General features: G+C 40.4%; 2 protein-coding genes across 2 annotated transcripts; both read left to right on the top strand.

Annotated features, from left to right (window-relative positions):
- Positions 1 to 104: 104 nt before the first annotated feature.
- rtf1 (RTF1 homolog, Paf1/RNA polymerase II complex component) lies at positions 105 to 13,146 on the top strand. Its single transcript, XM_049595597.1, has 18 exons — positions 105 to 323; positions 2,507 to 2,617; positions 2,817 to 2,967; positions 4,810 to 5,011; positions 5,220 to 5,337; positions 6,573 to 6,684; positions 6,775 to 6,913; positions 7,004 to 7,181; positions 7,303 to 7,385; positions 7,490 to 7,577; positions 7,738 to 7,845; positions 7,938 to 8,015; positions 8,126 to 8,247; positions 8,906 to 8,963; positions 9,514 to 9,591; positions 9,700 to 9,801; positions 11,871 to 11,985; positions 12,083 to 13,146. The coding sequence occupies exons 1-18, from the start codon at positions 120 to 122 to the stop codon at positions 12,187 to 12,189; spliced, it is 2,154 nt and encodes a 717-aa protein (XP_049451554.1). The 5' UTR covers positions 105 to 119; the 3' UTR covers positions 12,190 to 13,146.
- Positions 13,147 to 14,959: 1,813 nt separating this feature from the next.
- golga5 (golgin A5) lies at positions 14,960 to 24,877 on the top strand. Its single transcript, XM_049596410.1, has 13 exons — positions 14,960 to 15,134; positions 17,207 to 17,869; positions 19,583 to 19,795; positions 19,885 to 20,104; positions 20,193 to 20,316; positions 20,419 to 20,622; positions 20,724 to 20,894; positions 21,115 to 21,243; positions 21,355 to 21,453; positions 21,578 to 21,800; positions 24,078 to 24,177; positions 24,283 to 24,346; positions 24,436 to 24,877. The coding sequence occupies exons 2-13, from the start codon at positions 17,215 to 17,217 to the stop codon at positions 24,523 to 24,525; spliced, it is 2,292 nt and encodes a 763-aa protein (XP_049452367.1). The 5' UTR covers positions 14,960 to 15,134; positions 17,207 to 17,214; the 3' UTR covers positions 24,526 to 24,877.
- Positions 24,878 to 25,956: the final 1,079 nt, after the last annotated feature.

Genomic DNA, 25,956 nt, shown 5'->3' with positions numbered 1-25,956 from the left:
TTATTTATTTGAATTATATTAAAAAAACTAATTTAATAAGCACAAACATAAATGTGAATTTTATTTCACTGAAAAATGTATAAAACACAGCCGTAGCCGAGGTTTCTATAAGAGCGCGCATGCTCAGTGCTGCCTTTGTGTGGCTGACTGCAGAGCCAACTAGCTGGATAGCACGAACGGCTAGCCTCAAACATATAGACGACACAGAGGTAGCTAGCAGGTTAGCCGCGCAGCTAATCATGGTGAATGTAAAGAAACGGAAAGGTCGAGTCGTGATTGACTCTGATTCCGAGGACAGTGCTAGCGACGATAATTTAGATCAGGTAGGTGCGCCTTTTTTTATTATTTCCTTACAACCTGAGCGTTGGTTAAGTTGACAACACTTTGAGGTGAAGCTAACGTATGCTAACCGACTGCGCTGTGGTTTGCCTCGCTTGAACAAGCCGAGTGTGGGCCTATCTTATTTCCAGTCTTTACCTCCCTTTTCCAGTAAACACGCATTTCCCAAAGACTAATAAATGTTTAAATGTTTCTCCAGTGGTTTTGTGTTATATGTGAGGTTGTGTGCGGTGTAAGTGTGAGGTTGTACAGATGGCAGCGTCGTAGCATCAACTAGCTAAGTTATGCTAACGTTAAGGTTACATTCCGAGAGATACACTCAACGCGAGCAATCATGCAGTATTATGTTGCCACCAAAATGCCGCGCCACGGGCCTGTTACTGGTTTCGACTAGTAAGCTGCTTGACAACGGCCCGAGCTAGGGATTTAATTGTTAGCGTTCAACGTGAACGACAACGGGGTATGTTTGTACACACTGGAGCCGTAGTGGAGTCGCTCTTGAAATAGCCAGAAGAGCCTTATCTGCTCAATGACGTCGCTGACAAACAAGTGCTGGCAAGCTGACCGAGGAGCTCACCGGTCCAACCTGTCAGTCTGACGTGTTGTACATGTCTACTTCTTCAGTTACTGTGATCACCATTAAAGCCTCCGGTTTACATTACCTGACAGTACACAAACACATAGTTGGTGCTCACAGACAGCCTGTAAACCAGACAGGGTTTAGAGAAGTTCAGTAAGCCTTGTTTCCATGGTTGCTCAAATCAACATTTTTGTGTGTATCAAAGCTGGTCAGTTCTCTACAATTATGTTTTGCGATCATCTTGTTGAGGAAAGGTATGCAGGTTAAATATTTGCAGTATTGAATTACTGGAGTGATGGGAATGTGTTAGAGACCCAACTTTGTCTCTGGCAGTGTTGTTAAAATCTGCAGAGCTCAATGTGTGGAACTCATTAAAATCATGTTTATGCAAAGTAACATGAGGCCTGAGATTTGTGTGGCACGATAACCTGAGTCAGAAACCAATCCTTTCCTGCCCTCACCCCTTTTCATTTGAGCAAAACTTTGTTGACCTATATAAGAACGTGTTAAAATGTGGTTTGGCTAACTAGCATGACCAAACCATTCAGGAGATACAGGCCCTTGAAGTTGACCCGTATTGGATGACGACCTCACCTAAAGATGCAGATATGTTCTTCAAAAATAAACATAACATTTTGCTTTTCTGATCATTGGAAAGCTGACAAACAAGGTTCTTCAAAAAAATCAGTATTTTAAGTCCAAAATAAATCGATATGCAAATCAGGGCATTTTTCCATCCTTAAATCTTAACTTGCAGGAAATAAACCTTTCAAATCAAAAGGGGTAAAGTCAGAAAATGATTGATTTCTGACAGCACTGAATTATATTATAACACAAGCAAGGAAACTGTTTAATGTGATGCAGTGCACTGGATCTGTGCATCCCTGCTTCAAGGCCACCTCTACGGACTGCAGCTTTAATACATTTTTACAGCGGAAAAATCAGCTGTGTGTCCATGCATTTTCACGGTTATCTTATTTAGCTTCACATTCTTGCTTTCGTGTATGATCTTGTTCAAATGTGTTCAGGTCCTGATAAGAACTTGTATCTTGAATCAAAGTTATGCGTGAGTACACGAGACAAATTATGGCCCACTCTCGCCATCAGGATGTTATTCGATGACAGCTTGTGACCGGATTTTGCATCTTTGCTCACATTTTGTCTTTTCTGTGAGAAACTAACCGCTGCTTAACAAAAATACACATTTGCTCCTGCCCAGTCTGGAGTTAGTAAGCTTTCAAGCCCTTGTCTTGACAGTCAGCTGTGTTTGTAAAGTTTGTCCTGCTATATGTATATTATGAAGTTGACTAGTCGGCTCTTAAATATAATCGGGGGCCATATGCATCTCACCCCTGAATGTGGCTTAAAAAAATGGATTCCAATGCATCCTCCGTGCAGTTTGGGTTTATTTACACCTGTATTTAGAGATGACTTCCCAGGATTGGCTCATCCAAGAAGACACATGTTATTGCAGAGTACGAGCAGGGCTACACTTGCAGGAGGCATTTTCCCGCCTTTTCCTCTTTGTGTGATTGTGATTTTACTTGGCGCTCTTTCTGAACCACATCACCGTGTTGTCATTTTCAGGAGCTTTTATCGTTGGCAAAGAGGAAGAGGGTTGATTCGGGTGATCAGGAAGAGCCGGTTAGCAAACCTGCAGCTTCTACAGACTCTGAGACATCCGATAGCGATGATGAGGTATGTCAATGTTTGTATTTGCTCTAAAACACTTTGTTTTTTGTTGAAAATAGAGTTTAAATGTGTCAGAGTTCTTATGTTGTCATTAAGCACTTTGAAGTTAACCAGAAATACTGTCTAACCAAAAGAATAGACCACTATTCTTTGTCAGATGCAGCTGTTTGATAACCAAAACTGAATTTTACACCTCTTTTTCCAGTGGACTGTGGGTGGCACCAAAGGCAAAAAGAAGGTTAAGCAAGGGAAAGGGTCTGAGAAGAAGAACGCCACAAAGAAGAAGGTGAACAAAGCGACGGCGTCTGGCAGCTCAGATGGAGACAGCTCAGCTGAGAGCTCTGCACCAGAGGAGGGTACGTCTCCACTATTGTTGGGAAAAATATTTTATATCTTCAACAAGCAGGCTGACGTAATGCCTGCGTGTAAAACCAGAAACGTTTCAGTAACTATGTTTGATAAGAGTCGAGGAATTGGCTGTAGTGGCAGCTGTACAAATGCCAACTAACAGCTCAGCACACCGACACACACGTCCTCAGGTTAATGGCATCTTACATAAAGTGCAAACTGCAGAATGGCAACACATTCTGAACTGTAAATTACACACATGTCACCAGGGTGCCATATCCACCGGTATCAGGTGGCTGGGATTAGGTGACTCACACACTCATCCCCTTTATCCTCAGCTGGCACACAGTGTAACATCTCAACTGCCATTTGTTTGCGTTACTTTGTGCTGCTATACACTGAGTCCACTTAGTTATGGAAAACTTGGAAAACTCTTTAGGAAAAAGTTCTGGAAATCTTCTGGTCAAAATCCAGGATGATTTAAGACATGACTGGCAAGAATAAACACCCTGCATTATTGCATCTCTTTTAAAAGATTTAATTCAATTGAACACAATGACAAATTAAACAAACTTTAAGATATAAGCAGCTCTGTAAACATGTTAAAAACTTTAGAGAAAAACATTTAAATCACATTCCAATTGTCTTTTGTATTTGTACTAAATCATATTAGTCATTTTGAAGGAAGCTGTTATTGCCACATGGTGAAACTACACATGGTGTATTGTAGCCATCACGAGTTGCTGTTAGGCTGCCTTTATTTTTCAGTTACAAGAAGTACAATGTCATTTCCAAGTACTTGTTATCTTTTTAAAATGCATGTCTCACTGCCAAAAGTTGTCCACAGATTTTTTTATAGAAGACATAAAACAACAGAGCACAATGGAGCTAAAGGGTAACCTCAGTGTTTTCCAACCGGGACCATATTTTTCCATGTTTTTTTTTTTTGACTAAATAACTAATGGGAACAACAACTTTTGAAACAGGTCCAGTACTGAGCGTGAGTGCTGCAGTCAGCAGCCGCGAAACCAGTTGCAGTCTAATCCCGAAGTCCACTGAAAGTGTTTGTTTTCGCCACTGACAGGCTCAGATTACTATTCTTAGTGTCTTGCAATATTATGGAAAGGATCCCTACAGAGATAGACCTCTTTAAAGAGTAAGATCCTTTTTGTTTTACTGGAAACAGCCCTAGAAATCGCCATCGCCACATACACCAGACTCCATTTAAATAAATACAAATTTAAGCATGTGTAGAGTCAGTATATTTTCACATCAAACCAGATAAAGTAAGAGTTTATTTCAGCCAGACCAGAGCTATTGATCGTCGGAAGAGTGAAAAGACAAAGCAAGATTGTTTCTGAGAGTTTTATTCTGCCTCTGTTGACTTTGAACAAAGTGCGTTTTACAAAGATGAAATTACTGTTTATTTAACAGTAGTCTGGTGGGTTTGATGACAGTGGTTTCAGGCTGTTTCTGGTTTGACAAAAAGGATCTTGCTCTTGAACAAAAAGATCTATTTCTGTAGGGGTTCCTTTCCATAATGTTGTCAGAGACTCAACAAACAATCTGAGCCTGTCAGTGGCAAAAACAAACACATTTAGTGGACGTAAAGTTATGGTGTTCAGTTGCCAGCAGGGAATACATTGCAGCTTGTTTGCTCAGGACTGGACCAATGTTCTTATTAGGCACTTAGATATGAAAACATGGGAAAAAAGGGTCCAGGTTGAAAAATACTGAAGTTGCCTTGTAAATTAATTAGTAGAATTTATTGAGGTTGCTGTTATTGTCATCTCCAGAATTGATCTCAGCTGAATGATTGCTATTTGTGCTGATTAATTGCTCTTTATCAGGTGAGGTGTCTGATTCAGAGAGCAACAGCTCGTCCTCCAGCTCCGACTCGGACTCCTCAGAGGACGAGGTGTTCAGGGACGGCTACGATGACGACCTGATGGGAGACGCGGAGGACAGAGCTCGGCTGGAGCAGATGACAGAAAAGGAGAGAGAACAGGAGCTGTTCAACAGAATCGAGAAGAGAGAGGTGCTAAAGAGACGGTGAGTAGGGACAATGTGAAGAATCAATCTCAGTTAAGAGAGAACATTACATTTATTTGAAAAGAGCACCTGTGTTGCTTTTTCTCAACTTTCTCCTATTTCTCAACAACATATTTGTAATAAAATGAGGAAGCGTTCATGCTCTGTGAGTCTGGTAATTTAACATAGTTGAGATTCTGTTTATTCAAGACTATGTTTGTTTCGACAGGTTTGAAATTAAGAAGAAGCTGAAGACGGCAAAGAAGAAGGAGAAAGAGGAGAAGAAGAAGAAGCAGGAGGAAGAGCAAGAGAAGAGGAAGCAATCTCAGGTTCAAGACACACAAGTGGTGAGTCCAGTTTCAGAGACATTTTGAACCATAATGGACGTGTTGTTTGATGGCACCATCGTAAGAGTCATGCTGGAGGCTTTTTAAAAACTAAAAAGAAGAAGAAAGAAATGTCAGTTTTTTGATAAAGAATCACCGATTGCACCTTAATTTTATTCAGTTTCAGTGTTTTTTAAAAGATGTCTGACCTGTAGATTGTGATTTTGGTCAATTCCAGTTTTCTTTCTTTCCAAAACTTGAATTGACAGGATACACAACCATTTTGATATCTTTTCTGTAATTGAAAAAATTAATTCAAAATCGATAACATAGACCAGATTACAGGACCTTCTCTCACGCTCACTCAAACTAGAAATAAAATTTGCTCCAGGTTACTGTACAGAGCTTTTGTACAAATAAAATCCAACTGTAAATGAGTTGCAGTATATCCCACTTTATCTAACATGTTTACTTTCCCAGAAGAGAGCAGGTGCAACACATCTTTACATGCTCAAATTGTTGACATACCAGAGAAAACACTGTTCTATACTGTGTGTGTAGGCCGATTATAGAGCCAACTATTATCTTAACTCCCACTGTAGCAGCGAGCGGCGTCTCCTCTCCTCCTGCCTGCTCCACATTGTGTGCATGCCACAGCACCAGAGGAGAGGGGAGACCCCCCGCTACTGGCAGAAGAGTCAGTCAATGTGATTACTCTGAGCAACATGCATGGGAACGAATTACAACTTTTATACTGATGGTCCGAAACAGTTGCTACATTTGTTGGTAGTTGCTCTTTAGAAATAAAGTCACTAAGAGGGTCTGATAAGTCGCTAATGGAGGGTGTGACAGAGCATCGGTAATTGACGACCTAGGAATGAGAACAGGTTGCAGCAGCTGTGACAATAGTCAGTTACTGTCTGTGCTGCTGTGCACATGACATTAATCATCTTGCGGTGCAGGCATGTAAATTTGATCGCCACAGGATTGGCTGTATCTGAGACTGACCTGCTGGTTACTGGTCATGGCCGAACAAGCTGCAAATCAGCAAATACTTGTCACCAGCTGAGCGATTGGTGCATCTCTGTTTTTTGGGTGCTGTGTCATAATGTCTTTTGCCTATGTCTGAGTGTTGATTGCATTATTCCTGCTTATTGAATCAGCATTAAAGTTCGGCTAATGTAGTGGCATCATTCCACCTCTTCTTCATCCTGAGTTTGTCTTTGTGTCTGATTGTAATATCCACCTCTCTCCAGGTGATGTCACACAACAAGGAGAGGCGATCCAAACGCGACGAAAAACTTGACAAAAAGTCCCAGGCCATGGAGGAGCTCAAAGCTGAGCGTGAGAAGAAGAAAAACAAAACAGGTTGGTGTAACTTTTTTTTTCTTATGACCTGATTGTTGTGATAATTCAGTCTGTTCCAAAAAGCTGACGTTTCATCTCTTCGGTGAGCAGCAGAACTGCTGGCCAAACGTCAGCCCCTGAAGACGAGCGAGGTATACTCTGACGACGAGGAGGAAGAAGAGGAAGACGATGACAAATCCTCAGTCAAAAGTGATCGCAGTTCCCGTTCATCATCTTATGATGACGACGAGTAAGTTTCATTCTGCTCCAAGTGGTTTAATACTTTCATCAGAGGACTATACTGGATTTCAAATAACGTCTGACTGTGTTCTGCCAACAGAAAAGAAGAAACTCCACCGAAGTCGCAACCCGTTTCACTACCAGATGAGCTCAACAGGATCCGCCTGTCCAGACACAAGCTGGAGCGCTGGTGCCACATGCCCTTCTTCGCTAAGACTGTGACTGGCTGCTTCGTGAGGATAGGGATTGGAAACAGCAGCAGTAAACCAGTTTATAGGGTAAGCTTGGGCTCTACAGAACATTTGTGAAGATTCGGCACTCTTTAAAAATAGATTTTATATAAATAAAGTCTGATTAGCAAAGTGTGATTTAATTTAAGTCCTCCTTTGTTGTTGAAAGGTGGCTGAAATTGTGGATGTGGTGGAGACGGCGAAGGTTTACCAGCTTGGATCAACGCGAACAAACAAGGGATTACAATTAAGGTTGGTGTAAAATTACAGATACGTGTTAAACTAGGTAATCGAGAGTCACTTAACGGACCTCTGCTCACCAAAAATTTGACCATATGATTGTATGTCTTCCTCAGGCATGGCGGTGACACGCGGGTCTTCAGGCTCGAGTTTGTATCGAATCAGGAGTTCATGGAAAATGAGTTCATGAAGTGGAAAGAGGCCGTAAGTGTGTTTTGAATCTAATCTCTAATGTCAGTTTAAATGACTTGACCTATGTAGCTTCAACTGCAGTTTAGTTGACAACTTATTGATGAATCAATTAGAGGCAAAAGAGATGGCTCTAAGTTTAAATTTACGGTTTTAATTATGTGTTCTTTTCCAGATGATTGTTGCAGGAATGCAGGTACCGACTCTCGACGAAATCACCAAAAAGGAGCAGTCTATCAAAGAAGCTCTGAACTATAAGTTCAACGACAAAGACATAGAGGATGTGAGTCTGCTTCTCTAGACTGTAACTCATGTCTCAGTGCTCGGGCATGATGCAGTGGAACAAAACATTTTTTGTCTTCTGTCTCGCTGCAGATTGTTAAAGAGAAGGACAGATTCCGAAAAGCACCTCCGAATTATGCCATGAAGAAAACGCAGTTACTCAAAGATAAGGTAAAGGAAATGACTGTTTCTGTCGAGAGAATGTGTCGTGACCTTGAATCTATCATCAGTTCGTGACTATTGAGAGTCTTACTGACTCTTTTTATGTGTTTTAAATGAAGGCCATGGCAGAAGAGAGCGGAGATGGTGACAAAGTGAAAGTGATCCAGGATGAGCTGAACGAGCTGGAGGAAAGAGCAGAAGCACTAGACAGACAGAGGACCAAGAACATCTCTGCCATCAGGTACACAAGCTACACTTAGGAGTGCCTTTAAATCCCTCTGCAGTTATTTTTGTAATACGACTGGATAGAGATCCTTGCTTCAGACCTGTGGTTGTAAAGGACTGAAAAACAACATGAACATGGGATGGAAACATACCTGAGGATTGGTGCATGTCATATATTTAAAATCCACAGTCTTTAAAGCTGGAGTGCAGGACTTTGACATATAGATGAACGACTGTTACACTCAAGGTCCTGCCAAACAAGTTCGCACGATGCTAATTACACGTTTTGCTGCCAAAGCTCTCTGTATTTTGCAGTATATCAGAGTTTTGGTGTCTGTGGCATCTTTCCCGGGTTCATGCGCCTGAAATGATGCGTTTTATGTCAACCAAAGAAACGTTTCTGGAGTGGATGCTCTAGATAAAAAATAAACTTGGCATTCAGAGGAAGGATTAAAGTGAAAAGACTTAAAGAGAGCACTCCTGGGGGCGGAGGAGATACAGCGAGCTCACCTGCAGGCATACGTCATAGAATGCATCGACAGTGTTTATGTAATTGCTCTCACTGACAGAGGGGGGAGACAAATGTTGTGCACTCCAGCTTTAACATAATGACTCTGTGTTGGAGCTGATTGTGTTTGAAGACTAAATTGTTTTTGATTCTTTTTATCATGCAGCTACATCAATCAGAGAAACAGAAGCTGGAACATTGTTGAATCTGAGAAAGCTCTCGTGGTAAGTGTCTCCTTCACCTTCTTGTTTTAATAATAGGACTGGGATGATAAAATATCTGTAGGCAATTGATTATTGCACATACTTGCTATAAAGCTTTTATAATTTAAGTGAAATGTGTGTGTTAGAATATAAGATGAGAATATGGAAGTGCTTGTTGAAACAATCATGTTGCATCCTGTTCACATCCTGTAGTTTCTGTTTGCACTGAAGGGGTGTGATATAAGTACAACAGAAATGTTACTGAAGGGCAGGAAGGGAAGTTTACACCTTAACAAATTGTCGACAAATAGTTTCTGATAGTGTATTTACTCTCCACCAAGACTTTGAAACACTGCCTGACCCCAGATGTTTTCCTAACGTGGCAGCTCTCCACTGTGACAGTATTCAGTCATGCTGCACTTCACTTAAAGCCACTCACAGCAGTGTGCAGAGCGTTCTGTGTGTCTCACAGTAACACACCCCCTGTGAACAACTCCAGAACACTGTGTCGACTTTACTGCAGTTTTGATTATAAAATGCTGAAATTGCCTATTTTTTATTTTTCTCACAGGCTGAAGGACAAAATGCCAAAAACCAACAAATGGACCCTTTCACACGAAGACAGTGCAAACCCACCATGGTGTCTAATGTAAGATTACTCTTATTATTTCTCGCAGCATTCCTTATATGCAAGAAAACAATAAACACCGCTGAATCTAATCTAAACTGTCGACCTGCTCCTTTTGGATTTTTACAGGCCAGAGACCCGTCAGTCCACGCAGCTATTCTCGCTCACCTGAACCAGAAGTACGGCTCTGGGTCAGCACAAGATCCTTCTTCTGGAGAGAAGAACAAACTGGTGAGCAGGACACACACTCAGAGACACTCCCAGTGCTTTCACATATAACATGTTTGGAGTGTGAACTCTAAGGTGTTCACTTGTTTCACTTGTTACAAGAGGTGCAAACACTGCCCAAATCCTGGTTGTCGTCCTGTTTCCTGTTGCACCAGGCAAGGCGTGCTTTGTTTTATTTGTCTGAATTTGAAGACGTCAGAAAATGAACTCTCTCAGTAACAGTCGATTTTCTGAAGACTCAGAAATATTCCTCACAAGTATAGTTTGCCTGCTAAATCTTTTGAGAATTCAATCAAAATTTTGAGAATAAAGTCAGCTCCCTGCCCGTCAAATCCTGTCTTGTGATACAAGATATTCTCGCTGTCTTACACGCAGCAGTAACCATTAGTTTCCTTGCATCTGTCTGTCACCAGCTGCTTCTTGAGTTTGCACAAATGCTGCCGCTTTTTCCAAATGTGTGTGGTTCCTCCTTCTGAACAGACAGTTTTCAGCGCAATCCTCCAGTCCTAAAGCCCACTACCACACTGTGTTAATGCTCATTAAGAGAATTAAAAAAAAACTGTCCTTGTTACCAAAACCAAAGTACAATTTCACCAGTTCATCTACACAAGGCTTTTTGTTTTAAACTATGCAGTTTGATTTGTTTTCAAAAGTTCGACTTTTATCGTAAACTGTCAAGTTCATTCTAGACATTATGACTTTTCTCGATGTTCTGGCTTTGATCTCTGCATGTCGACTTAATTCTCAACGTTTCAGGTTCAATTTTGAAATGTTTCTACAACATGGAGTTGGACTCCCGTACATGAAGAAAAATTAACAAATAAGTCTTAAAGGAAACAGAATAAAACAGTAATAAGCAATAACATGTCACACATATGTCCTCGTACATCTCTCTACAGGGTCACATAGTCACAGAGCAGATTTATAATTATGTAGGCTTATATTCCATTTTGATATGAGTCCATAACCAGTCCTACAGAGATACTCCTTTCTCCTGAAATCCAGGGCTTTGTTTTCTTAGGATAACTCAACAGACAGTTATTAGACCCACGATAATAACAGAAAATGCACACTTGGATATGTTTGGTATTTGTGATCGACCCCCAGTAAACACAACTTTGGACTTTAAGAGAATCTGAACCAAACCAACAACTTAAAATTCCTAATACTGTAATCCCGAGTGGTCTGACCAAATTACATTTCCATTTACAGTGCGGGAAAGTTCCTATTTCAGTTACATTCCCAACAGGTATTATTATTTATCAGCTTCATTCTATCCTCTACATTTTGACTTTAATCTTAAATTGTCAAGTTCAATGTGGAGGTTTTGACTTTATTCATATTTCAACTTTATTCTTAAAATATCACGTTCAGTCTTGACATTTCCACTTTATTCAAGACATTTCGACTTAAATCTTGAGATATCAAGTTCAAATGGACATTTTGAGTTTTTCTTAAAATTTCAAATTTCATTTTGAGATGTCAAGTTTGTTCTTGACATTTTGATTGAAAGTTTGATATTTCAGTCTCGACATTCCAACTTAATTCTCGACATTTCAGCTTTATTTTTTTACTTTTCAGCCTTAATCTTGACATGCCAAGGTCATTCTTGACATTTCATTTATATCTCGACAATTCAACTTTATTTGAATTTCAACATTTAAACTTTACTTTCAAAATGCAAAAATACCCTTTCCTACTATGATGACTATACTATGATTTTTCTTGTGCGTGGCATCAACAGTGAAAATTCAACTTTATTCTCAACATTTTGACTTTATTCTCATAAAAATCCTCCTCTTTTTTCCCCTCTCATGTCTGGCCCTAATACTTCCCTGCAGAAGTAATCACTAGACATAAATGCAGACTTTTTTAATGGCTTGAGAGCCAACAAGACTACAGACTACAGTAGATAAAACATTTTATCAATAATTATGAGCTTTTGAATGCATCCTTAACAGAGAAAACGGTTTTCTGTTAAAATTTTGTAACATAAATGCAGAGAACAACTTGCAGAGGAAATATACTTCAAAGTATCTAAATCTCTCTTTGCTCTGTTTGTGATATTACAGGGTCAACCAAACCCAAAAGACAAAGATGTCCCCAAGCCAACCACTGACCTCTCAGAGGACTTGTTTAAAGTTCATGATTTTGACGTTAAGATCGACCTACAGGTTCCCAATGCAGGTGAGATGATTTTACTCTGTGGTACAGAGATGGTTGTAGACGTTAACCGCAGCACATTAGAAACAAGAAGTATTAATATTACTCTTGTGTTCTGCAGAGGCAAAGTCTCTGTCCGTGAGCTCCAATGCGCTGCCCGTGAAGGATGGCGCTCCCCGTAGGTCCCTCAACCTGGAAGACTACAAGAAGAGGAGGGGGCTGATCTGATGTTGTCGTCCATCAATCAGAAACCACATTGCATGTGTAATTGGCTGCATAAGAGAGAGTGTTTGTATGTGTGTGTGTGTGTGTGTGTGTGTGTGTGTGTGTGGTTGAGAGAGTGAGAGTGTGTGTGTGAATGATTCCCAAAGGACATGTATGAATGTTGATACAGCGGACTGTTTATCTGAACACAGAGGAAATACTGATTGAGCAAAGACAACATTTTTCTTAAAGGATCTCTCTCAGAAGAAAATTGTCCAGATATTTGTTTTTGTTTTTTTTGCATTATCACACACAAACTCATATATTTTTTTTATGTATTTAATGTCTTTTCCCCTTTTTTGGGTCGTCTGGAGTCCAGGTTTTTTTTTTTTCTTCTTCTTCTTCTTCTTCTGAAAGGACGCAGCACTTGCGGATTATGACCCGAGTACGGACACTATCTTAGAAGACTTAGATTGCTGAGGCATTTTGAAATTACTGGACTGGATATTTTACAGAATCGACCAGCTCGTCTTTGCCAACGATGAATTACTGTTGTAAATCTTTTTCCCCCCCGACACGTGTGATCATCTGCCCTTACGGTCCATCCGGAGTTTTAACAGCCTCATGACTTTTTTTGTGGAGTGTAGATGATCACCACCTCAGACTCGAGCCTGCCCTCCACGGCACATGTGAAATGTTCAGTTCATGTCAACTGGATATTTATCACTTTTTAAGTCTTTGAAACGACCTGATTTAAGAGGAACCCTTTTCTATGACTGGCCGAGTAATAAAAGTGTTTCTTTATTTCTGTTATCTCTTGGTTGGTTGTTCATGGGATAACTTCCCCTGCCCTTAATTCCCAGAGCAGATTCTATGTGTTATCGATTGTGTCCATAGTCAGTTCCTGTATTGATGTGGCATGCCATGTAAATATGCATTTTGGAGTGAGTGCGGAAAAAATAAAGAGGCACTGTTTCATAACTTCTGAGTCAGTTTGTCTCTTCACACATATAAAGGTGACACTGCAGCAACACAAGTCACCTGCTGAGGTTGTTATTTTGTATTTTTTGGATGGAACTACCTTTACATTTAACTCCTTTGAGTGTAACTAGGTACCTTTTGTGCATGTTTGTTTTAATTTAGGATTTATTTTGTTACTCAATTTAAATTTAACTGTACCTCACTGCAATTCCTTTCATCATTGATTCATATGCCCATCATCTTCTGCATTAGTCAAAAAATCATTTGGTGTATAAACTGATTGAAAGATTAAAGACTCAAAAATGTTTATCCCATTTTCTTTAATTCCAAAGTGATGTCTTTAAATGTCTCATTTTGTTAGTCCAAATCCCTAAAATATTCGCTTTGAAACAATATGGACAGAAAGATGCAGGAAATGTCCATATTCAAGAGGCTGAAAACAGTATGAAAATTTACTTTAACAATTAATCACTTTTTGTACCTTTGTTAATAATTCCATTTAATGACTCTTAACAAGGGACTGTTCTTTACTTATCAGAGGACATGGATGGCTGGGGTGTGACTATTTATAACCCTTCCTGAAGCTGCAGATATTTTCTCTGAGCCTCCCCAAGTGGCTTGGGGAAAATGCATGACCCTCCCTCCACCATAAATTAGTTGTTGGATTTCTAAAACTTGACCTATGATACCTGAAAGTTAAAAGCTGAAGATGAAATCCTGGTGTTGAAAAAAGCTTTGGTTTTTCACCCTTGTTGCATGCTGGTTAGTTAGTATAAATGATTTACTTGTAGCAAAATTTTAAATGAGACATGTAAAACAGTGATTCTTATCAAAAGCCACTATTTGTAATCTTGAGATGTTAAGTTCATTCTCGACATTTAGACTTTAATCGTCAGATGTCAAGTTAATTTTTTTAAATTTAATCTTGATGTTTCAAGTTCAGTCTCGACATTCCAACTTAATTCTCAAAGTACTGGCTTTAATTTTCAAAATTTCAAAAATTTCAGCTTTAATCTCAAAATGTCAAGTTCATTTTTGGTATTTCGACTTTTTTCTTAAAATTTCTACATTACTCTTGAGATGTCATGTTAATTTTCAACATTTTGACTTTAATCTTGATGTTTCCAATTTAATCCCGACATTTCAACTTAATTCTCAACATTTTGGCTTTATTTTTGGCATTTCAGCTTTAATCTTGAAGTGTCAAATTCATTCTTGACATTTCAACTAAATCTTGACAATTCAACTTTTTTCTCAAAATGCAAAAAAAAACAAAACAAAAAAAAAAAAAACCTTCATCCTCAGGTTTTTTTTCTTGTGCTTTTTATATATCTTTTTATTGTTATTTTTTAAAGACAGGTAAAGCAAAGTGATTCTGATTAAATATCACCATTTTACGCTCAGCTTTGTTTATGTTTGCCTGGTTATTCCTACACAGTATATTCAAGGACCATCAGAAATTTACAAATCCAACAATGCATTTCTGTTGTTTTTTGCTAAACACAAAATACAGCCATTTACATTTGTATTCCTTCCTCTAACCCAAAATTAAAGACAGAAGTCCACCGCCACCTCCCCTAAAATAAGTAACGAACAGTCCCTAACAAATACTTTAAAGGTGGAAAGTCTGTGGATAAAGTATTTGCTTGTTATGTGACAAAAAAGACTGAATACTTAATCAAATTTGTTCACCATTGCTTATATTTGTATTCATAAGGTGACACAAACAAGCAGGATAATGTACTGTATATTGCAAAGTTCATCAGTTGATTTGTGATCAGGCTCCTGTGAGGTCACTCTGTTGTGGGGTCCTCGCTCGGCAGCGCTTCCTGGTCCACGTATGAGAAGATCACCAATATCCTCTTTGACATATAATGACATTTGGCCGTGTTTATTTAAACGGTTTTTCTCGTTCATGCCCACAAGTGAAACCCCGGCGGTAGCCAGCTGACCTGAGACATTTTGAGACTTGGACGTCGCCTCAAACGGTGCGTGTGAGCCTTTGCTTTAGCAGCCAGCTAGCCTGTTAGCTTTAGCAGTGATGGAGTTATCCTGGAGCAACTGTGTTTACTTTGTGATAACGTAAGCTCAGCTGATGACGACCCCTGTAATTGCTCCTTTATGTGTATGAATCTGTACTTATAGCAATACAGTGTCATTATTATAACTAACTAGCTGCTTTGACTCTGTTGAGTTACTGAGCTAGCATGCTAGCTGTGCAGATATTGTGTTGTCACTGGGGAGTTTGAGTCCTGAGTCTAGTCTCTCAGGCTGCTTATAAAAGACTGGATCCTGTCTAACTTTAGATATGGCTTTAATATAATCTTTACTTTAACTATCTATCAGTTGATGATGTCATGTTTATTAAAAATGGATAGCTCGTGCTTCAGTGTGGTGTGAATGCACCTACTGTATGTGCCGTTTTACAAAAGCCTTTGCCTAATGAATGTCATAATGTCAAATTAGATGCACAATAATCACCTAAATCAGGATAATGCATGACGCAGATTGGAAAATGGCCTATTATAAGGCCCAGGCACAGTCAATAGATGCTGTTTTAACAATATAAATGGTTATTTCACACCAGTCAGAGTAATTCACATCCTCCCTGATGCTCCAGATATTTGTGTTAAAGGCAAAAAATGTTCATTAACACATTGTTGATGGGGATGTCCAAGGCTACAGTCATTATGAATGTAAACTGTTAAATGTCGAGCCTGTGTAACTGGTAATAAGTTCAGTATATTATGAGATTTACAGCGTACTGCACATTTATTTACCCAGAAACAATGTTGTTACTTTGCAGCAATTATGACTCATTGACTTTATAAGAGCATACCTTAAATAGCAGCTGAGAGCCAAGTTGTCTTTGCAGGAACGCCCTGATCACACTCTGAAGCTGCCTCATTCAACCACAGTATGATGTGTTGGGCACTGAGCAGCTCTTCTTGAGTAGCTAGGGGTTAATGGCCTTGCATTAGGGCACCACGGTGGTTTTGAGGGAGGGGCAAGTGCTACCTGTGCCCAGATTTACCCTGTTGGTCTGAGGATCAAAGTGGTGACATCCTGGTCACCTCCCTGACTTTTCAGCCACCTCTGCCCTTCGTTTTTTGAAGGAGTGGGCTGGAGGGGACGCTGTTAGCTATTGGAATTATTTTGAAAGTCACACTATCAAACTATTTTGAAATTACCCTCTGCTACATTATGCTTTCGGAGGATAAATGATTCCTATGGATCCTCCAAATTAGGGCTGCTCTATATGCAAAAAATAAATCATTTTGCAATTATTTTGACAGAAACCTAAAAAATATAAATCTATTAATGATGAGAATTTTGCTGGAGTCTGTACCAAACAAGTAAGATCCCTTGCTTCAAGAATATGCTTTGTAGGCCCAGTCCTCTGTACTGTAGCAACATAATGCATCATTTATCATCATTTTACCTTTACCAAGAAATTACAGCACCTGCATTTTGATATTGCTCTTGGCCATATTGTAATTTCAATAATATTTCCATTAACTGCGCAGCCCTACTTAAACTCCTTAAAAGTTTCTGAATTTGAGGAAGAAAATCAAGGTCTCTCGAAGTTTTTTAAATTAAGATAAACGAGCATGAGTCAATGAAAGTGAAAGGAAAAAGATTTTTGTTATCAATGTTAGTAAATAGGCTACATTGGGCTGTGTGCATGTGTGTCCCCTGCAGCTGCGTCATTGTTTCACACGCCACCTGCCACCACCTACACAGCACAATTGAGAAGTGTTGACACATTCAAGCCTCTCTCTTTGTATTTATTGACTGTGAGCATCTGTAAAGCCTGCTAGTTCTCATTAGAAAACATCTCAGTGTTTAAACAGTAATTAACTTTGATCTGTTTCTCCAACTATGCAGTAATGGGTCCTTGAGTTTGATGTTTAAGAAGGCTTGGAAACCCTGGTGTTAACGCTTGTGTAATATGTTTAAACTTAAATAAGAATATTATCTGTCAACTCAACCTAAGCATGTTGGAACCTGTCAGTAATAAAGCCATCTTCAAATTGTGCTCTTACGTTTCTGGCATCAGGACCCAAAATGTCTTGGTTTGCTGACTTGGCTGGGAAAGCTGAAGACTTCCTGAATAAAGTGGACCAGGGAGCTGCCACCGCCCTGACCAAAAAACAGGAGAGAACATCCTCCTTTTCGTCACCTTATGAAGTACAATCAACTGCCAAACCTGAATACAACACTGCAGGGTACAAGGCCCATGCAGCTGGGACTCATCATGCCTATGCACCCTCTGATGATGCACAGAGCTACATCTCTGCAGCAGCTGGCAACATCAAGAGATCCAGTGCAACCCTGCTGGCCGGCACTGCCAACATTCCCAGTACCTCCTCCGGTTCTGGCAGCAGCGCTCCCAACTCTGCCAAGGTGTCATCTGGCTTTGTGAGGCCCAAAAAGAGCGAGCAGAATGTAGACGATGACTTGCTCTTTGACTTTCTGAACAGCTCGGAGCCTCCAGTCAGCAATAGGAGGGATTCGAGAAGAGAGCTTGTGAAAGTGGCAGTTCCGGTTACTGAGGCCCAAAACCCAACACCTCCTCCTTCCTCGACTCCTCATACCATCCCATCGGCCCCGTCGACGCCCCCCTCAACTCGGGGTGTATCCAGGGCCTCAAGCATGAGCTCACTGTCTGCTCACAGCCTCAAAACATCAGAGGAGAACTCTGCAAAAGAACCAAGCCAAGGTATGATTATTAAGACCACACATACTACAGTTGTAAGTTTCTATCAGTGCTGGTAAAAAGTGCTGTGTTCATGCATAAAGCAGTACAAATACTAAGACAGAATATTACTTTGGTAAGAGTACAGTTGTTGCATTTAATGGTAAGCTCTGCATTTTTGTCCCTGGAACCTATTTTCCCATGTTTTTGTGTCTAAGTAACAAATGGGAACATGATTTTTGAATAATCCAATATTTAGTGAAAGAGCTGCAGCCATCAGCAGCAAAAACAGGCTTCAGTTTAACCACCCGGGGCATGTTTGCACTGTCACTTTACATCCACTAAAAGCCACTGACAGGTTCAAATTGTTCATCCAAATGTCTGACAAACATCATGGAAAGAATCCCTAGAGAAATCGACATTTTTGTTAAAGAGGAGGATCCGTTTTGTTTAACCAGAAACAGCCCTGAAAACGCTATCATCAACCCCACCAGACTCCATTTAAATAAACAGTTATTTTAGCGTGAATAGAGCCAGCATGTTTTCACATCTAACTGGGTGAAATAATGTTTTATTTTTTTCTTGTATTTTTGGTTCCGTTAACTTTGATGATTTACGATGATAAAATTACTGTTTATCTAAATGGAGTCTGTTGTGTTTGGTAGTAGCGATTTTGGGGTTGTTTATGGCTAAACAAAAATGATCTTACTCTTTATCAAAAAGGTCTGTCTTGTGAGGATGCTTTCCATAATGCTGTCTAACAAGCAGAATAACAATCGGAGCCTGTCAGTAGCAAACAAATACTTTAAGTGGATGTAAATAGCGGGTGTGAAAATGCCCTGAATGGTTACATTGCAGCATGTTCGCAGCTGCCGGCTGCAGTGCCCTTGCTTAATACAAAATCAATTGTCTCAGTCACTTAAGACACATAATCATGGGAAAATAGGATCCAGGCTGAAAGATACTAAACTTACCCCTCAAATTAAACCTTAAATTAATTCATATGAGTTTTCTGTATCTTGACTGTTTGTCTTTCCTGTTTAAAATGTGAAAGTATTTCATATGACAACATAGCTAAAAAACCTAAGGTGCCCAAAATGATCAGGGATGCATGATATTGGAATTTTTGCCGATATCCAATATGCGGATACGCCGATACCTAACAACTCATTTGACCGATAACCGATACTGATATATCGATATATCCCCACCTAATTTTAGAGATCGTCAAGTCTCTTCTGTAGTGGAATTAACGTCATATTATACATGCATACTCTTATCATGATGGCCCACCAACAGATGGAGACATGAAATAGAATACTTTTTAATATATGTAATATTATTCATCATGCAAAATAAGAAAAAGCATGTTGACCAATACTGATAGTTCATTTTAAAGCCGATATTGGCCGATACTGATGCTGGCCGATATTATCGTGCATCCCTAAGAATGACAGTAATAATCAGTCAATCAGGATTTTACTGAAGTACAGCAAGTAAGTGAAAATGCAAAGTACTTTATTGTGATATTAATATCAAAAGATGATATTTTGATAGGTTATCAAGGTGTTATTCTGTTATTACCATTACATGTTATTGTCCACCTGTAGATGGACAGCTGTGCAACAAATAAGAATTCCCAAAGGCAGCCAGCTTTATATTGCCTTATTTAAATAAATTGTATGTCCAGTTTATATTGGAATGATCATTTAGCGTGTTCTTTTTCCGCCACCACAGACACACCTGAGAGTTCAGACTCAGGCTTGGCTGTCCCTCAAGAGTCCATCAGGCAGGAGCTTCCTCCTCCTCCTGCTGCTCCTCCCACAGAGGAGCCGCAGAGCCAGATCCTGTCCAGCCTGCGTCTGGAGAATCAGCTGCTGCGCAGTGAGGTGGCCTCCCTCAACCAGGAGATGGCTTCAGTCATCCAGAGGGCAAAAGACTTACAGGATGGTAAGAGACGAGACCAAACAGGAGGAAAGATGGCCTGCATGTCTGCCCCTCTCCCTCTGTATTAACAAAGTGGTTTTCTGCTCATGTAGAATTGAACCAGTCTCGCATGCGTGCAGACAAATGGAACTCTGAGCAGTCTCAGACTAACCGGATGGTACGGGAACTTCGGTCAAAGGTTGATGACCTAACAGAAGCCCTCTCAGCCAAAGACGGTCAACTTGCGGTCCTAAAAATCAGACTCGATGAAGCCGATCAGATGTTGAAGTCTCGCAATGCTGCATTAGAGGAGGCGCAGAAGGAACAGTCAAGGTACTCTCTCATGACCACCTTCTAAAGTAGAGATCAGATTCAGCTTATTATGAATACGTTTATTATTTTCCTTGTCTGTTCTTTCTAGAATTATGCAGGACCACACAGAAGGAAGCAGCCTGCACTCCAAAGCTCTTGAAACGATACAGGAGAGGCTGCGAGAGGCTGAACTGGGCCTCAGGAGGGAACAGGACAGCTACCGGCAGATGCAGGTGCACATGATAACCATTCAACTTCTTTTATATATATGACAGTCAAGTCCAAACTGAACACATGCAGATGATAAGATGTCTTAACTCTGTGTCCTTGTGTAGAGTGAGTACGCTGGCCGCCTGTCCAAAGTGGAGGCTGAGAGGCAGACCCTCGCAGAGACGGTGACCGCAGCAGAGCGGCGAGCTGCAGAGGAGAAGCTTAAGGTCGACGACGTCCAACAGCAACTGAAAAGTGCCAAAGCTGCAGCTGAGTCTGCCAAACAGGAGTTACAAGACTACAAGCACAAAGCTTCACGCATCCTACAAGTAAGACTCGTTTATGATTGCCTTTGTGATTCTGTTTTTTGATAATAGGCTTTCTTGATAAGCTCACACTGTTGCTGATAATGTTTTTAATGGTCTTCTAGTCCAAAGAGAAGCTGATCAGCAGTCTGAAGGAGGGGTCTGGTCTGGAGACTGTGGACGGCAGTGGGGCCGTGGCTCTGGAGCTGGAGGACCTGCGTCACGAGAAGGAGCTGCAAAAAGAGGACATCCAAAAACTGCAGGGGCAAGTGCACACACTTCGAATAGAGATACAGGTGAGATGCTTTAAACGGCAGAAAATATAGAATAGAGGAAGTGAAAATTCAGAGTGCACATGTATCTGTGTGATGTGAGGAGCTGTGTACCTCCCTCACAAACAAATGCTTTCTGAGTAACTTTGATTTGAGAGTGTTGCTTGAATACAGCGGCAACATTTATGATCTGCAGCTGCGATGTTGACTCAGCTGTACAAGTGAGATATGTTTTAACTGGCAGGATCTGGAGAATCAGGCTCTGACAGAGGCGGAGACATGGCGGGAGCAGCAGCAGCATCTGGAGGAGCAACTGGCCTTACAGAACAGAGCTAAGCAGGAGGTGGAGGCTGAGGTCGAGCGCTACAAACAGGTATAAACTGTCAGAGATATATTTGTCCTGAAACTACACTTGTAGTGTTTGCATGTCTGATCAGTCTCTTAATTTATGTGGGATGTTTGTTGTGTTTTTCTTGAAACACAGGAGCTGCAGTATCTAGAGGAAGAGCAACATCGAGCCAAAAGCACCCTCCAGAGCAGAATCAAGGACAGAGAAGACGAAATCCAGAAACTCAGGAACCAGGTCAGTCCCTTCACAGCGCCCTCCTCTGCGGTCACCACTTCTTGGTCAATATCTGCTGTGTGACAGGAACAAGCATGTTAAATTTAGCCATTTGTCAAACAGTATTGATGATGTTCTCTTCCAGTTGACCAACAAGACTCTCAGCAGCAGCAGCCAAACAGAGCTGGAGAATCGTCTCCACCAGCTGACGGAGACGCTGATCCAGAAGCAGACGATGCTGGAGGCTTTGGGCACAGAGAAAAGCTCCCTGGTCTTCCAGCTGGAGCGTCTGGAGCAGCAGCTGAAGAACACTCAGGGAGGACAGAGCGGAGGGCCGACCATCAACATGAGCGGTCTGGAGGGACCAGGTAGGAGGGGCTTAGATGAAGGTCAAACACAGGTGATTGTTAAAGATCAGTGATACAGATTTTGCCTTTCAACACCAACTTGTTCATATTCTCAATACTTTTATGAGGCTGAGGCAAACAAGATAAACCGTCAAGCAAGGTAGTTGGAGCTGACATTTCAACATGGAGAACATATTTGATAAGAACAAATGAAGATTTACTCAAGAAATTCAGTTTTGTAATCAGTCTTTTGCAGAAGTCTTGTTTACCGCAGCAACAATTGCTGATTCACCGTGTTGGTACAGTTGATCCAGTTTATTTCTGCCAAATTGTTTCATTTCTGTTTTTCTATTTTAGGAGTCATTTTTGTGTTGTGTTCACACTGGGCGCGAATAGAACAATTTCCGTGAGTGAATTACATGTAAAGTCGGTGTTAAGACGGGATTAGATGCAAATTCCTGCCTGGTGGCGAGAGGGACGCAGTTAGACTCACAAGTCAGTCTTTAGATGCTTTGCTTAACTAAAGACTGATGTCTTTCTCCCTGATTTTGTGTTTAGATGGGCAGATACAATTTCAGAGTTTAAAAAAACTCCCTACGTTGCAGAACCAATAGTAAATCCGCAGGGCGGTCCTTTGGTTGCTCGCTGAACTCTTGTGCTCGTAAACATAGTCCGACTAGAAACACATGTAGCGGTACAAAATGGCTCGAGTCGCTCATTTCCACAATCTTGTGGACTGAGCACACGTTTAATAAAACGGAGTTAAATCTCTCGGCATCCATTTTCAAGCTCTCTGTGTGTTTGTGTCCGTGCAGACGAGAAAAGGGGGAGCGCACATTTCCGGGAGGGCGTGTCCTTTTCAAAAATGCAAGAGGCGTTGCTTTGTTGCCGGCCGTTTTCTCCGGTGTGTTAAACACACTTTAGAAAGGAGTGTCCCCAGACTATCAGATGGCGGAGATCTCTGATCGTCTGGTGGCGAGAGGGGCGCAGTGGACACGACGCAAATAAAGTAGTGCGAATTAAGCGAATTGCGCAATTACGCTCATACGCTTTTTCAACTTCAGTGACCAATTCACGCCACGATAGCTAATCAGCACTGAGATCCTCTGGGGACGTATGACACAGATGACCTACTGATGAAGTTCATTCATTGATTCAGTGATTTCACCCATGTATGACGCATGTATGAAGCAAGTCAAGACAAAATATTTTAGCATTTAAACTCACGCGAGTCTGTTTAATATCCTGGTCTGCTTAATATAGATGCAAAAATGATGGAATATAACAGCACATAAATTTAAATTGTAACATTGCTATTTTTCAACCTGGACCCTGTTTTCCCATGTTTGGAGTCAACAATTTCTGAATTGAAAATTAGTCCAGTATTGAATAAGAGCGCTGCAGCTGGCAGCCGCGAAACAGGCAGCAGTGTAACCACTTGGGCCATGTTCACACTGTAAATGTATGTCCAGTAAAAGTGTTTGTTTTTGCCAGTGACAGGCTCAGATTGTTATTCTAAGTGTCTGACAACATTTTGGAAAGGATCCCTACAGAGATAGACCTCTTTGTTAAAGAGTAAGATCTTTTTTCAGCCCTGAAATTGCCATCCCAATTCCACCAGACTCCATTTAAATAAACAGCAATTTTAGTGTGTATAGAGTCAGCATGTTTCCACATCTAACTGCGTGAATTTAAGGTTTATTTCAACCAAACCAGAGATGGTGATTGTTTAAACAGTGGAAAGATGAACCAGGATGGTTTTTGCGAGGTTTATTTTGTTTGTCAACTTTTAAATGAAGTGTGTTTTACGATGATAAAACTACTGTTTATTTAAATGTAGTCTGGTGTGTTTGGCCATGGTTATTTCAGGGCTGTTTCTGGTTAGAAAATGGATCTTACTCTTTAATTAAAAGGTCTATCTCTGTAGGGATCCTTCCTATAAGTTGTCAGATATTTCAAATAACAATCTGAGCCTGTCAGTGACAAAACAAGCACTTTTAGTGGATGTAAATAACGTTGCACTCTTGCCCATTATTGTTAGATTACAGCCTGTTTCGCCGCTGCCAGCTGCAGCAGTCTCATTTATTGCTGAACCAAATTCAAAAAGTGTCGTCTCCATCAGTTACTTAGACACAAAAACATTGACAAATGGAGTCCAGGACGGAAAATACAGAAGTTTCCCTTTAAAACTGGATGTATCCCTTTTTGTTTTATTATCAGACTCAGTAGTTGATCAGATTTTATTGAGTCCACCGTTAACTTTTTAATGACCTTGTTTTCTGCGTTTTGAATTTCCAGGGGCACGACAAAGAAACGCACCAGTACTTTTCAGTGATCAGGAGAGCCCAGGAATGTACGGCAAAGTACGCAAGGCAGCCAGCACCATCGACCGTTTCAGGTAACATTTTCCTCACCGTTACTGTTCTGTAATGACACTGTGTCTGTGTGTCTGATGATGTGTGAGATATCATCCTCAGTGATAAATGGAAAATTGTTATTTCAGCATCAGACTGGGCATCTTCTTGAGGCGCTACCCTTTTGCCAGAGTTTTTGTTATCCTGTACATGGTGAGTGTCTGAAAGTGTGTCACATTTTACCTTTTCAATGAACTCTTATTGATAAAGAAGGTTAACAACACTCTGGCTTCTTTTTACAGGCGGCGCTGCACCTGTGGGTCATGATTGTACTCTTGACTTACACACCAGAAATGCACCGTGAGCATCCTGATGGAAAGCTCGGATGTTAAAAGATGTTTGTTCTATGGCCTTCAGTGTAAGGATGGGCCAAGCTGCTGACACATGGGCTCTGGGTCCTGACTCTCCCTGTTTTGCACAGAAATGCTATGAAATAAAAGACATTTCCTCTGATTTATTCTTTATTTTTTACAGCTGCAGGTTGGTAACTGAGAGCTCAGTTGAGTTTTAAAGTAATGACAGAGTGATATATTGTATTTGGTGGTCTGCTGAAAGGACGTTAAATCAAACTGATCTCACGTATGTTTCTTCTCATCTGCTTTCAGACCTCTGGTCTCTTGAGAGATTGTATTTAACACTATGTAAAAAAAGAATCTTTTAATAAATGAGTTAGAAGAAACAACACAGCCTGGCAGTGTTTCTGATTATCTGAGCAACAAAACAACATTAAGGGGAACTTAAAAGGTTTTACACCCAGTCAGTTCACCAGTCATGAAATGTACGACTGGAGCATGTGAATACAGTCGTATAATGGGCTCTGGAGGAGCTTTGAGGAGTCTCAGTGTGGGTTTGGAGACCACAACTTTGTAAGCATGTGTTACAAATGAGGGAGTCTGAAAGATGTGGCCATTGACCTGGCACCGAGGCTCTTTGTATAGTTGTTATAGATATATGAAAATCTATTCACAAATATTACAGCTCTTAATAAAATACACTAAAGCCTAAATATAATATTTGGGTTCAATGTGGTTTATTTATGAAATATTCTTTTCATAACTTACTCAAGTTTAATTCAAGGCTGTACCCATGGAGTTGGGCAGGGGGACCTGATCTGCCTGGGGTACTGGTGTATAAATCAAATACATACCTGAGTGAAAGTAGAATTCCACCTTGGAGGATAATGAAATGTTATTTAATAGCCTTTTTGTTCTTGGAATTAAATATGTGAAAGCACAGGATGGACAATATATAATTCAAGATCAGGCAGATGAGGATTTACGTTTATTGTGGATTAATATGTGTCTGTATGAAGATCAAAGTCAGGTCTGCTATGAATTCTTAGGAATTGTGACTGAATTATAATTCTGTGTCCATCTTAAATTTAAGTTTTTGTTTTAAGTGCTCAATGTTAAAGTGACAAGATGAGTTGTTTTCTTTGTTGTGTTTTGTGTATATATGTGTGTGGACCCCAAGAAGAAAAGACAATGCCGATGCTGATTTTATTTTATTTTACTTTATTTTATTATCATTTAATATATATATATTAAAAATTTGTTCTTTTTTTATTTGTATATTTATTTACAATATTTACAATATACAACAAATAGCTGATGCTGATACTAGAAGAGGAAGATTTTTGTAACGTTATCTTAATAATAAACTTCATTCATTCATTCATCTTCTAACCGCTTCATCCTCTTGAGGGTCGCGGGGGGGGCTGGAGCCTATCCCAGCTGACATCGGGCGAGAGGCAGGGTACACCC

The sequence above is a fragment of the Epinephelus fuscoguttatus genome, linkage group LG14 (genome assembly GCF_011397635.1).
Source record: "Epinephelus fuscoguttatus linkage group LG14, E.fuscoguttatus.final_Chr_v1".
In the NCBI taxonomy this organism is placed as follows: domain Eukaryota; kingdom Metazoa; phylum Chordata; class Actinopteri; order Perciformes; family Serranidae; genus Epinephelus; species Epinephelus fuscoguttatus.
The sequence above is the reverse complement of the archived record's forward strand: the minus strand, read 5'-3'. Positions and strand labels throughout refer to the sequence as shown.